The sequence below is a fragment of the Haliotis rufescens genome, unplaced genomic scaffold (assembly GCF_023055435.1).
Source record: "Haliotis rufescens isolate VD_foot unplaced genomic scaffold, xgHalRufe1.0.p SCAF_18, whole genome shotgun sequence".
NCBI lineage: Eukaryota > Metazoa > Mollusca > Gastropoda > Lepetellida > Haliotidae > Haliotis > Haliotis rufescens.
Genome location: NW_025963868.1, coordinates 14,488,711 through 14,503,137, shown reverse-complemented (window position 1 = coordinate 14,503,137; position 14,427 = coordinate 14,488,711). Strand labels below are relative to the sequence as shown.

The window sequence follows — 14,427 nt, the reverse complement described above, 5'->3', positions numbered from 1 at the left end:
GTGTCTACCTGACTGCTAAGGTATCTTCTGTTAAGGAGTTGGTGTTGTACTTGAAGACGTCTGTACAAGTTTGACTTGTCAGCTTGTCGAGGTGCCTGGGAGACTGAGGGGTATGGTCAAGTTTACATTACTATGAAGAATGTGGATTGTGTGCAGATACATTTGAAGCTACAGTGAGTTAGTGTCGGGAGTGACAAGGTGTACTTTTATAGTTTTCTGGTGATCGCATCGTGAAAATGGAACTAACTGATGATGAAAAGGAGCGCATACCTCAGAAGAGCATGCTGATCACTGCACCAGGGCGAATACCCAGCTTCTTTAAGTGCTATACCCATGGTCATGTTCGTTCCCAGTGTCCATGTACTGATTCGACTTCTCTTGTTAAGGAACAGGTGGACGCTGCAATTGTATTTTCGTTTCTGCGTATTAACTTTATAAAAAAGAAAGAAAAAGAGATGTTTGCGTTATTGTTCCGTCAGGTTTCTGCAGCGCTTGTTGCTGTATCAATTATGCGCTCCTGTGTTTGAATGCTGTACTTTCCTACTGTTTGTTTATCTCAGCTAAATGACGGCGTTCTGTATATAGTCGAGCCTGGACAAGACAGTCCAGTGATTGACGTCCTGATAATCAATCTATCCAATTGGGATACGATGACATGCATCAACCAAGTCAGCGAGCCAGACCACCCGATCCCGTCAGTAGTCTCAGAAAGTCGCTATCTTTGTAGACATGTAGCTGTGTACATTAACTGAATTAACTGAAAATCAAGTCTATAAGAATTACACACGGTGTAAGTATAATATTAAATCTACATGAGAATGCAATAGTATCTTATAATTAAACATAAGCCTTATGTCAATACATGTTTATAGGGTATCTATGTCACAGTCATTGTGTAAATTCCATTTGTTATATTATGATAACGAATTTCAAAGGTTTTTATTCTCTATTTCTTCACCTAGTGGCTGAAAATGATCAAAGATTAAAAGAAAATGATATGATTAAGAGATCACGGAAGTTTTGTTAATGTTTTGGTTTCTAATCCTAACTTAATTAGTTGTTAAGCCCTTTCACTTCTTAATAACTTTTAGTCAACCTGACGGAAAAAATCATTGTAAAATGACCGAAGTATTTGGCGTTTTGTAAATTGCCTAATTTAAAATTGTCATTTTACACATTGACTGTAACATATATAAACCACATGAAAAACAGTAAATAAATAACAAGACTGAGAGGTATAACGGTTATAGTCGCTACATGTACCTACGTCACTTGATAATGTTTTTGCACATATAAACATTTGCTGATAACTAGTACTTGTAACACCTGCTGAGAGGTTGTCGATATCTGACCAAGTATGATGGCGTCTGACGGATGGCGTCTGACAGATTGCGTCTTGGATAAGGATATGTACATGTATATTTTTCTCATTTTCAGTTTTTCTCATCAATGTTGCGTTAACTGTTTAATCAAACGGTGCGGGATCGAGACCCGCTTGTGACACGTTTCCCAACAAACTTTGAAACCATTCACTTGAGTTTCAAACTAGAAAAAAAGTCCGTCTATTACATGTGTAAATTTATTGAAATGCTGGCTTAAGATAATGACTATTGGACAACTAACTGTCCGTACCTGAAAATGTATGGAGCGTTTAAACAGTGACATGACCGGATCTGTTCTGATTTGTCATATCAACTGGGAAGCACACTTGATTTGTTCTGAAATGCATGTGATTACCCCCCCCCCCACCCCCCCCCCCCCCCCCCTCCAATATATATATATATAATTCAAATTATTATTGTTGCCTTGCTGATCTCTGTGTCTGTCTTGTCGTTTCAGTTGACGACATCCTACACCAAACACAGTGGTTAATTAGTAATTAAGGGCGTGATGTTTGGTAGTTTGTTAGATGTTTGGTTAGTGGTAGCATTATTTACTCTCTCCCGCTGCTTAAGAAAAGATCATGTAGCCGACACTGTACCATTGATCCAAAGACGGCATGATTGATCACAATAGGGTATATATATAAACCATACATAAGTAGGCTTAGTACGAAAGTAGGCTTTGAGCTGACAGCATTCTGTTTAAGCAAAATGTCGAAGACATTTCTCGTTCTGAGAATAATTTTTAATTATATTCCATGTTTGGCATTTCTTCAAAATTCCCGTTTCATAATGCAAGATTTTGTTGATAATCCATACGACAGAAACTTTTTTTTGATGGATCATAAAGTCGTGTCCAAGGTATCATGTGCTGGTGCCTGCGACAAGGATGTGTTTTGTCTCTCGTTTTATTACAGCAAGGAAGAAAAACGTTGCCTTACCAACACCTTCGTACTCCATCCTTCCGAGTTAACCCAGAGTACCCAAGGCTCCTTTCAGTACTTTGTGAAGGAGGGTAAGTATCTGTGGTCTTAGTTGATGTGAAGTGTTCCTATGTTCTGGAATGACACTGGCAAACACGGTTATATGTTCTGTGTTTTATGTCATAATTCAGGTAAATACCGACTTAAACATTAATATTTTATCTCTGAAACTATTTTTCTTTTATTACATGATGTCAACTTAACTTCTCTGGCACTAAACTGGGTAATTATAAGTATATTCAAACGTTAATACAACGTTCTGTAAAAGGGGTGCCGTTTGTGATTTGGAAATTCGCCTTCAACAATGGTGTAATTGTGCTGAAAGTATATCACCAAATGATTCACTTATAGTGTTGTTATACGTTTTACGTTTAGTATACTCGATCACTTACAAACTTCCCTATTATATTTATATGTATCGTATGCTTTCAAAACGGGGATGAGCACCCTTGCCACACCAGTTCCTCTGGGTCCGCTCATGATATATACGTCTGACTTTTAAACTAATGCATCGTGTCGGTCTGTCGGTCAGCGTCTAAATAAGAATGAAAAAAAAATAGAATGTGTAATGCACTTCGTATTGTCAGTAACGCTAACTGTGTCGTCACACTGATTAGGATATATCTCCATATGTGTGGTTTACCCAAGTACATATCAAACTACAATATGCAAGTACATATACATGTGGTATGTACAAGACAAGCGATACATTCCAACTACAAATATTCATGTCAAAAGGAGTATTACGGACAACGTTATTTTATAACTGTGCAAGGTATGGGAAGGGCCCCTACATAATTTAAGAGGTGACTTGTACTAGTCCGGACTAATACCGATTTAGTGCTAGCCCACTGAGTTACCATGCCGCAGTTTAACATGGATACCCCACTCAGACACAATTATACTGACTTCGAGCCGATCAGTCCTTGTCTTTTCCCCGTAATGCCTAGCTTGGGCAGGCAAGGTAACATCAAGTACCATATTTTAACTTTTTATGACGCGACCGGGGATTGAACCACCAACCTCTATGGGCTGATACACACCACCCGCCAGACAACGGAGGCCGTCCATAATTTTGGAAGAAAGCAAACCCCTTGAATATTGTGTATGTACTAACGCAGACAAACAACTGTGCTTCATTTAAAGTGGTGTAAATGGTATGTTATTGAAAATAACGACATGATATGTGATCGTTCGTCTCATCAATGTTTTATCATAACAAATTCATTGACAAACCCATACCTGGTAACAGGAGACACAGCAACTGGCCCTAAAAGAAGGGTGGGATAACAACTCAATTAACAATGTCACTATTGGCTATGACCAACAACACCTGCAACATGTGGGCGGGCATTATCCTGCTATATCGTTACGCCCCTGTATTGGCACACAGCCTGGAGCATGATCTCGAACGATGTCGTCCCGGTAGCGTACGCCGTTTAGTTGCCATTTATAATGATGAGTTGTGTTCTCCCATGAGTTGTGATGCCATCCGATACTATTACACCGCCGTCCCCAAGCTGACGACTATGAGTAACGCAAGCGTCGCTAAAACGTTACCCTCGACGCCTGTAGGCCCTTGCACTACAATCAGAGCTTAACAGAAGAAACCTGGTCGATCACGTGGTGACCCATGCTGTTGAAACCGATCCCATAGCCTTGTGATGGTGCTGGGCGCTACAATCGAAACCTGGTTACAGCTGATCGGGATTTCCCTGCCTGCAAGCGGCCTTTGACGTTGTTTCTGTTAATCTTGGCATGTTGTTGAACTGTCACTGTTCGATTGACGCAGATGCCAAACAATCAAAAACCCCGCACTTTCATACCGTCCATAGTGCTGCTGAACGTTCAGTGCGTGCAGCTACATGGCCCTTTTGTTAATGCACTGGTTGCGTTTTTCCGAATCGTACGTGTTTCCCAAACTACTGGTTCGCACGTCCTTGTTGTGATCATTTTGATCCGGGAAATTTGTCACTGACACCATAACACATTTAACCTCTTCATTTTGCATCTCTTGGTCTGCTAGTTTTGCTTTTATGGCCAAAAATATCCATATTGCGTTTTGTCTTTTGAAGAATATGTCACTGTCAATTACTACAAATATATTTACAACAGATTACACGGCTACTAAAATTATTAACATATACCAATTAAACACATTCTCGTTTTGTACTTTTTACAACACTACATTTATAGGGAAGGTTCAAATGTGTCCAAAATACGTATTTTAGAGGTTTTTAGTCGCATTTTGACCAAGTCTTTGACCAAAGCTTATTTTCATGGCAGATCATCTTAAGTCACAGGCTTGCACACAGTTAGATTTTCACATGAATTAGTTGGAAAAATCAAACCTTTCCCCTCATATCAGCTATTCTTGTGCACTTGGACATGCCAGAAATAAAACACTTGCAGAGAAGTGGAAGAACAAAAGCCCTTTCACAGAAAAACACGCATCAGAATACATGATCTATTTATTGCCGATATATCGATGCTTCCTTTGAAGGAGGCACGGACTATAATGTGTTGAGAGACGGGTGGAAAGTGTTATTCCACTATATCTATAAGATGTGTCGGCATCATTTGAACAATTGTCTTAATGTATATTTAAGGAGAGTCCAGTTCGTGCCATTTGCTGATATTACTGCTGATATTATGGCTGATATAGGTTTTGTTAAATCCATTGTCATCTGATCATGCCCTAGCTTTATGTATTGTACTACTAGCACACATCTGCAGTGTCTGTCTATAGAGCTAATGATTTATCAAAATTAACTGACGACCAAAAGAAACGTTATTATAATCTTATATCACTCAAGTTTGAAAACCGCAAATGATAGATGCCTGAAGTAAAATGTATTGAAAAGATGAAACTCTCAACAAAAGCAACATTTAAAATAACAGTTTTACACCACCCGAATCTGTCATGACAGTTGCCCGACTTGAGATAGGGAAGCAAAAACATGCTTTTAACGTAATGGGGAAAGGGTATACACATATAAAATCGCTTATGTTCACGTGTACGGCCACCCCCTGCTACAAGACACGTAAAAACTCTCCGGCCCACAGAAAGAAATCAGTCGTCACTTGGGAAATGTCGTCATTCTTTTTGAAGGGCCTGGATCAGTTCTTGTCGGTTGCCCGGAGGATGTGGTCGCTGTCGACCACGACGATGTATGACACCTCAGGGGTGTTCTATGGGGGACATGTCATGGGAGCGTGCTGGCCACGGCAGCACGTTGATGGTGTTGGCTGCAAGGACGTTCTGTACGATTCGGGCAGCATTGGGTCTGGAGGTGTCCTGCTGATAAAGGACACCACGTGGCAGCTGTTGCAGAAATGGTAGGACAATCGGAGGAAGAATGCCATTCATGTAACGCCGAGATGTCAAATTTCTGTAAACGCTGACCAGTGGTGTCCTCTCCAGGCCACAAATTCCTCCCTACACCATAACATCCCTCCACCATACGGCACGCCCTCCTGGACTTAACATGCCGCCGTTTATTCTCCCCTTCGGCGATAAACAAACTGTCTTCCATCAGCTGTGAACAATCAGAACCGGTTTTCATGAGTGAAGACGACCCTCTGCCAGTCACGTCGCTGCCTACGACGTACAGTCCGGGCCCATCTCAATCTCTGACGACGATGTAGCGCTGTCAATAACTGTTGTCTGTAAGGTCTGTAAACCCTAATTCCTTGATCCCTGAGTCGCCTCGCCACTGTCTGTCGACTAATCATTCGTCGCTGATTACATCACTGTCAGGAATCGATTACGGAGATGCAAAGTACGCAAGTACCGGTCTTCGTTGGGCGTAGTTACCCTGGGTCTGCCTGTTCGTGGCCTGTCTGGGGACGGTCGGGTAGCCTAGTGGTTAAAGCGTTCGCTCGTCACGCCGAAGACCCGGGTTCGATTCCCCACATGAGTACAATGTGTGAAGCCCAGTTCCGGTGTCCCCCGCCGTGATATTGCTGGAATATTGCTAAAAGCGGCGTAAAACCATACACACACACTCACTCACTCGTGGCCTGTCTGATGTCTGCCCGGTTTGTCTGTAACGTTGTTTCAGATTAGTTACAGCAACTCGGGAGCAACCAAAAGTTGTAGCAATGTGGGCATGGGTGGCTCCCATCTGTATAATACCCACGGCCCGTCCGCGTTGTTCGGGTGTCAATCGTGCCATTTCTGTGGTGAATTGTATCCGTTTCATTTATAAAACCTTATTTACGTGTAGTTTCTGCTGCAAAAAACGTGTCGTGGACGTATAGCACTTTATCCATAGAGCATTGTTGTGTTTGGAAGATGTGTTTTGAATTTTGTCTGCTCTGTACAAGCACACTCTTTACGATGTTCATATGTGAAGAAAAACGTTAAAGAAATATGTTCGTTTTGTAACACAGTTGGGAACTGTTTGAAAATGTCTCGAAAAACAAACATTTAAGTAAAAAGAAAAACGACATAGCAAAGCTTATTTTAAGCTATCATTGTAGCTTCGACGTGTGCAGTCATTGAAATTCCGTAAAATTATTTCCAAACCTCGTAAACTATTTTAAAAAGAATTTGTTATGAAACAAATACAAAGTAACATCGACAGTGTGTAAACGTTGTCTCTAAGACAGCTAAGCCATGCTTGTGTTCGAACATTGATGAGTTTCACTATTTTCTCCAGCATCACACGAAGATCGGGTGGTCACATTATGATTATCCCAAATAACTTATCCCAAAGGCATGGGTCCTTGCTCGTGCCATCAACCACAGGTTGCCTAGCCTCGATTCGGCTACTTGCAGGCCACCGTTATTCTAGCGGGAAATATTGCTGACGGCAACAACATTCACTCAGTCCTTAAAAAAGAACAAAGCTAAATAGACAACTCAGTACCATCCCTCATCTTTAACATATAGTGTTTGTTTGTTGTTAAACACTGCAATATTCCAGCTATATGACAGTATTTAAATAATCAAGTCTGACCAGACAGCTCAGTGATTGACCTCATGAGCATCGATCTACGAAATTGGGATACGATGACATGCATGTCAACCAAGTCAACGAGACTAATCATCCGATCCCGTTTGTCGAATCTTGCAACAAGCATAGTCGCCTCTTACGACAAGCATGGGTTGCTGAAGACCAATTCTAAACACAGTTGGATCAACTATTTAACTTTTCGATTTTCGAGATAATTTGGTAGCTGTGACGTTATATATTTACTGAGACGTTCATAAAAGAAAGATTACATGTACAATATCTACATACATTTCATATATTATTCAAAGGAGGTCCACTCATTTTCAGTCTCTATTTTTCACAGTGATCAAGAGACCACGAACCTGCTCTGAAGTTAAACAGAATGATCCGGCCAGCGTTGAAGGCCACTATTGGCTCTTCCCTGAAGCCTCCAGTCTGTACGGCAACAGAGTGAGGATATACTGTCACAATATGTCTGAAACAACACCCCTCGAGTACATCTCCTTGTTCAACCCCAATGTCGGAGTGTTTCCCGCTCTGAGAAACGCAGATTGCACGAATGAGGTGGTAATGTCCTCGGGGTACGAGGGCACCACGACCTTCTACAAGGTGAAGGTCATGGTTGATTCAGTGGTGAGTAGATAATGGAGGTCTGGATTGTTCTAAGTAGGGAACGTGTGCAGTGTTTAAATGAACTTTGTCATGCCACCATGACGCCATGGCTATGACACCACGACACCATATATCCATGTCACCATGATGTTATCACTTGCCATTACATCATGACACTTTCCCACCACAATATGACATAAAGATGCCTTGGTACCAAGGGTTGTCAACATTAGTTGTTTATGTATGGATTATCTACGCTGTATAACACGGTGAGCCAAACCATCACAAAATGGCAACCTTGTATGGCCTTGATTATTTTTTAATAAAGAAATTTAACAGCTCCCTGAAACATTCCCTGAAACTCACAATCATGTACGATGACTGACAATTAAAAAACAAAAACAATTCAGGATGACTGAAGTTAAATTTATTTACATGTCTTTTTTTAGGAGGAAGATACCATATAAGAATAAACGACAGGTGGGAGTAGATTTCTGATATGAGATATCAACATCACGGAAGCCTCTTTAAAGATGTCAGTAAAAAGTACATGCTTTATCAATATATAGACGTATTTAAATAATGATTACCCCTTGAATAGAATCCGACCGCGGCAAATTTTGACTTTCCCGCACATTTTCACAATTTTCACGTTGATTATCTGTACTTTTTCTCCTGATACCGATTGTCAGATCTCTCCTACTTTTGGGTGCGATCGTTCGGCAATTTCGTTCATCTACGTTGCCCAGGTTCATCTATGGGAACAACTCATTAGATCTAGACACTCTGAATTTCGACGTCATCACCTTGCGAGTGCATGTTCGAATTTCCAGAAATGACGTCATGATAGAACAATGTTTTATGTCGTGAAAAAAAGCCGTTTTTGTTCTTCATTTTTGCGATTTATCCCGTAGATATCTTATGTATACGAATTGAGACCGACTCACACTGAAGTACCACTGCACATCAGAACGAGTTTTACGGCGTCCATCTTTTCACGAACATCATATCATAAGTATTATGGTTTCTGCTTCGGTCATTTTATGCTTATGGAAATGGTTTTGTCGCTTCTATTTTAGAATCTTATCAGGCAACGTATCAGGGCAGTTGTTCCAAAAAATATATTTAGATATGATTGAAGTGAAAATAATAATATTGGACGTTTATATTACTACATGCGTATGCAGTTGAACAACAGATAACCTTACCACACATGACGGGCAGGTACATGTGTCAGAAGAAAGCATTAGTGAGATGTATTTCATGTATTTATGTCAAAGAATAAACTGAAACTGAAAATAAAACGAAGAGGCTGGGTCCATGATATTATCCTCTGTGCGACAAGGCAGCAGGCAGCAACAATCACTTCTTGAGCTGACGCGCTGCGTTAGTCTGGGCTTCTATTTATTTATGCCGACGCGCTGCGCAGTGCTGCTTTCGTGTTGCGTGGTCGATAGGGTAGCAATATATAACCGGTCCCTTTCACGTGAGTTTAGGGAGCCATAGGGCTTCGTCTTTTCGTTAACCTAGTTATCATCACCTAAACTCACAGGGCCCCGTAGGTCTCCCCGCCTCAGCCTCGAATCAATGGACCTTCATACATACCCTACATACCCGTTTTCAGAGAGTTGTGACACACAACTACGACTACACCTTTGCGAACTGGACGGGCAAGCGGTATCCCTATGGAGCAGCAGGAGATTGTTACTCCCCTCAGTCGCCAACCCAGAAGGGTCCATGTGGACCTGTTGGATCATTTCACATTAACTTTGATGGTACAGGACTGAGGACCTATGGCAAGGTCAGTGAAGGAGATTTCTTAAGGAGTAGCGTCATCATCTTCTCCAATTGTTTGATAGGCATTACTTAGATGTTGACGGATGACAAAGTAGACACAATGTATGGATAACAACTTCTTTATTTACTGTTAAGATCGGTATAGATCCTTCTTCGTTGTCAAGCAAGGCTGAAGGATGAGCATGGTACAGAATTATTGTAAAGGGAGATAAACGTGAGTAGGTTAAACAATGACAACAGAAGGATAATACTGAAACATGATGGACAGGGAACACTTGAACAGGAAGCCAACTGAAGAAGATTAAGTGTGATTATTACTTACTTAAGTCATAGTGGACGGATGGCAACATAACCTTGATCTCTGTTGATTGGTGGCTTGTGGCGGCGAATGCGGACTGCTTCTGTTAGTTTTCTTTTTTTTGAAGTCATGGTGGTTGTTGGAGAAGATTTGGACGTTTTCCCAGTTGATGTTGTGATTTGGGCAGTCGGTGATGTCAGCAGTTGTCGTAACCGTTAATCCTCCACCTGCTATATATATAAAAAATAAAAAAAATAAAGAAGTTGTTATCCATAAATTGTCTCTACTTTATCATCGTCTCCTTGAAAGATACTTGAGACACCAGGTGTCAGCAATACCATGTGTTATGGTTACGCGTAAAGCTTGCTTGTAGTCTTTTTAGCCTCAGTTTTGTCAGTCAGAAGACCCTTTTATCTTGTTCATGTGTGTGATTACATGCAGTTCTACGGCTGTTTGTCTGGGGTGACGATGGTACCTAGAGGTCTAAAGCGACGTAATTCGCTGTGGCAGAGTTGCATCCCTCAGCCACGCAAGGATCCCATTATCATAGATCCCATTATCATATGAGACCAACATCACTGTTCACTCAATCCCTACTGTCTATCCTACAGACATCGTGGAGAGCATCCAACGATACCAACATATCTTTCAAGGCTTCATCTTCGTCCAATATCAAGGTGATTTGTGGAGGATTATGTGGGTACTGCTACATCAAGGGGCCGGGCCTGACCTTGACAGTTAACAGAGAAGAAAGTGAGTGCCAGGGCCTATTGGGTTCATGGAATGGAACATGGATGGGGTTAACAGAGGGGAATGTGAGATCCAGGGACTATTGGGTTCATGGAATGGAACGTGGATGGGGTTAACAGAGGGGAATGTGAGTGCCAGGGCCTTTTGGGTTCATGGAATGGAACATGGGTGAGGTTAACAGAGGGGAATGTGAGTGCCAGGGCCTTTTGGGTTCATGGAATGGAACGTGGATGGGGTTAACAGAGGGGAATGTGAGATCCAGGGACTATTGGGTTCATGGAATGGAACATGGGTGAGGTTAACAGAGGGGAATGTGAGTGCCAGGGCCTTTTGGGTTCATGGAATGGAACGTGGATGGGGTTAACAGAGGGGAATGTGAGTGCCAGGGCCTTTTGGGTTCATGGAATGGAACGTGGATGGGGTTAACAGAGGGGAATGTGAGATCCAGGGACTATTGGGTTCATGGAATGGAACGTGGATGGGGTTAACAGAGGGGAATGTGAATACCATGGGCTATCGGTTTCATGACAGGGAACAAGGTGAGGATGGGGTGAGGTGGGATGGGATTAAATGAGGAGTAAAATGGTATGTGAAGTTCCGATGAGGTCAGGGAGAGATGGGGGTGTGATTGAGCGCGATGGGGATGAGATAGAGTGAAGTAGGCTGCCTACGGCCTAGGATTTCCTACAATTGTGATATTATTTTAGTATCATTTGATGCATGTAATTTGTTTTTTTTTATAAATCACCAATAGAAAAAAGAGTTCATTGAATGTTAAATTTGTTTACAAATGATTTAGAGCATCAGGCAACCTTCTCACCATTTCGTCGGTTGATGGTATTATTCCATATTACTCATTCCTTTCTCTAACCGAAAACGGAAACAACTGATGTGTTTTTTTAAACGATGCTAAAATTGAGTAGATTCTTGTCATGTGCTGGCGAGGAATATTCAGTATTGATCAAATAATATAAATAATCATTTAATGATTGTTTAATTGATATTATGTTATGTTTACAGTGATCGATCAAGATTCGGCCATTGTGGTTGTCTGAGCGGCATTGTACTCGGTGATATTGCACTGTAAAATTACCCGGCGAAATGAATGTCCCAATGCTTCGATATTCATTGCAGATTGATATAATGCCTGGCAATAATTAATGAATACTGCCTATGAAGATCTAATCAAGAAATAGACTTTTATTTATTAGTATACAATGCGCATAACTTGGAACAACGTTTCAAATCCTTTTAACCCTTATCCTCATTGTACATCTGGCTACATTACCTATCTGCTATTTGTTATCCTCATTGTACATCTGGCTACATTACCTATGTGCTATTTGTTATTCTTGTTAGATCTGGCTTTATCCAATTATCTGTATGCTACTTGTTATCTATTACCTGTTGTTGTCAATGTTTATCTGCTTATCACAAGGTGTCATGCATGTATACCTCTCATCACTTGGGGTTGTTGTCACTCCAGCTTGATAACGGTGTAAGAATCTACATGGACAAGCGTCTATATGCAATAAACCAGAAGTTGTTATGCACATGGCTGTACGTTTTCTTATTTACTCACTACTTCTAGAATGCTCATCAAACAGTCAGACAAAACCAGTGCCCAAGATGGCATTTCTATTCAATTCTAGTCTTTATTCTCAAATCACCACGATCGCAATGGCGATGACGTTTTACATTCAGTTCTAATAAGACGATGTGGAACTGCAATACATTTGGACTGGTTTATTAAACATGGAAACATATTTCTAGCGGACAAGAGTTTATTTTAAACTGAGTTAACCCCCCGATGTCTTCATATAACTATAGTTAATCTGTCATGGCATGTATTTTGGGCCAAATGCCTTTTACTGAGCAAGCCTGTCTGTCTGTTTGTTAAAGTGTGGACCCAATCGCCATACAAAAACTCTTCAGTAGACGTGATTATTCGGGGCATCATAATTATATACTACTCAAAAGAAGTTACGAAGCACCCGATTCTTTCATATTACTACAGTTAATCTGTCCTTACTTAGCCTTTTTATAGGCGTATATTCATACAGGTTAGATAATTCATAATAATTAGCTGAAAGAGGTTTAGAAATATGATTTATGAAGGCGTTACATTTGAACAGATAGTGATTGGATGTTCGAAATGATAATAACGAATATGATAACAAACTTGAAAGCAAAAGGTACTCACCAAATGAGGTTATTTTAAAAAATAAAGAATTTTCGATTGCGTGATTCTATTTTGAACTACTTTTTTATCATTGAAGGCCAAAACATAAATTAAACAAATCAGCTTGAACGCTTCATCTACCGACTTCTCGAAGGCCGCCAGGTAACTATGTCCTACTGGACAAGTCTGGTCACATGGTAACTATGTCCTACTGGACCTGTCTGGTCACATGGTAACTATGTCCTCCTGGACCTGTCTGGCCGCCAGGTAACTATGTCCTACTGGATCTGTCTGGTCACATGGTAACTATGTCCTACTGGACCTGTCTGGTCACATGGTAACTATGTCCTACTGGACCTGTCTGGTCACATGGTAACTATGTACTACTGGACCTGTCTGGTCACATGGTAACTATGTCCTACTGGACCTGTCTGGTCACATGGTAACTATGTCCTCCTGGACCTGTCTGGTCACATGGTAACTATGTACTACTGGACCTGTCTGGTCACATGGTAACTATGTCCTACTGGATCTGTCTGGTCACATGGTAACTATGTCCTACTGGACCTGTCTGGTCACATGGTAACTATGTCCTACTGGACCTGTCTGGCCACCAGGTAACTATGTCCTACTGGACCTGTCTGGTCACATGGTAACTATGTCCTACTGGATCTGTCTGGTCACATGGTAACTATGTCCTACTGGACCTGTCTGGTCACATGGTAACTATGTCCTACTGGACCTGTCTGGCCACCAGGTAACTATGTCCTACTGGACCTGTCTGGTCACATGGTAACTATGTCCTACTGGACCTGTCTGGTCACATGGTAACTATGTCCTACTGGACCTGTCTGGTCACATGGTAACTATGTCCTACTGGACCTGTCTGGTCACATGGTAACTATGTCCTACTGGACCTGTCTGGTCACATGGTAACTATGTCCTACTGGACCTGTCTGGTCACATGGTAACTATGTCCTACTGGACCTGTCTGGCCACCAGGTAACTATGTCCTACTGGACCTGTCTGGTCACATGGTAACTATGTCCTACTGGACCTGTCTGGTCACATGGTAACTATGTACTACTGGACCTGTCTGGTCACATGGTAACTATGTCCTACTGGACCTGTCTGGTCACATGGTAACTATGTACTACTGGACCTGTCTGGTCACATGGTAACTATGTCCTACTGGACCTGTCTGGTCACATGGTAACTATGTCCTCCTGGACCTGTCTGGTCACATGGTAACTATGTCCTACTGGACCTGTCTGGTCACATGGTAACTATGTCCTACTGGACCTGTCTGGTCACATGGTAACTATGTCCTACTGGACCTGTCTGGTCACATGGTAACTATGTCCTACTGGACCTGTCTGGTCACATGGTAACTATGTCCTACTGGACCTGTCTGGTCACATGGTAACTATGTCCTACTGGACCTGTCTGGTCACATGGTAAC

General features: G+C 41.5%; 1 protein-coding gene across 1 annotated transcript; it reads left to right on the top strand.

Annotated features, from left to right (window-relative positions):
* The first annotated feature begins 1,861 nt into the window (after positions 1-1,861).
* LOC124112967 (A disintegrin and metalloproteinase with thrombospondin motifs 9-like) lies at positions 1,862-12,317 on the top strand. Its single transcript, XM_046473180.2, has 5 exons — positions 1,862-2,397; positions 7,670-7,959; positions 9,563-9,739; positions 10,645-10,786; positions 11,804-12,317. Exons 1-5 carry the CDS (start codon positions 2,094-2,096, stop codon positions 11,836-11,838), a joined length of 948 nt encoding a protein of 315 aa, XP_046329136.2. The 5' UTR covers positions 1,862-2,093; the 3' UTR covers positions 11,839-12,317.
* The last annotated feature ends 2,110 nt before the right edge of the window (positions 12,318-14,427 follow it).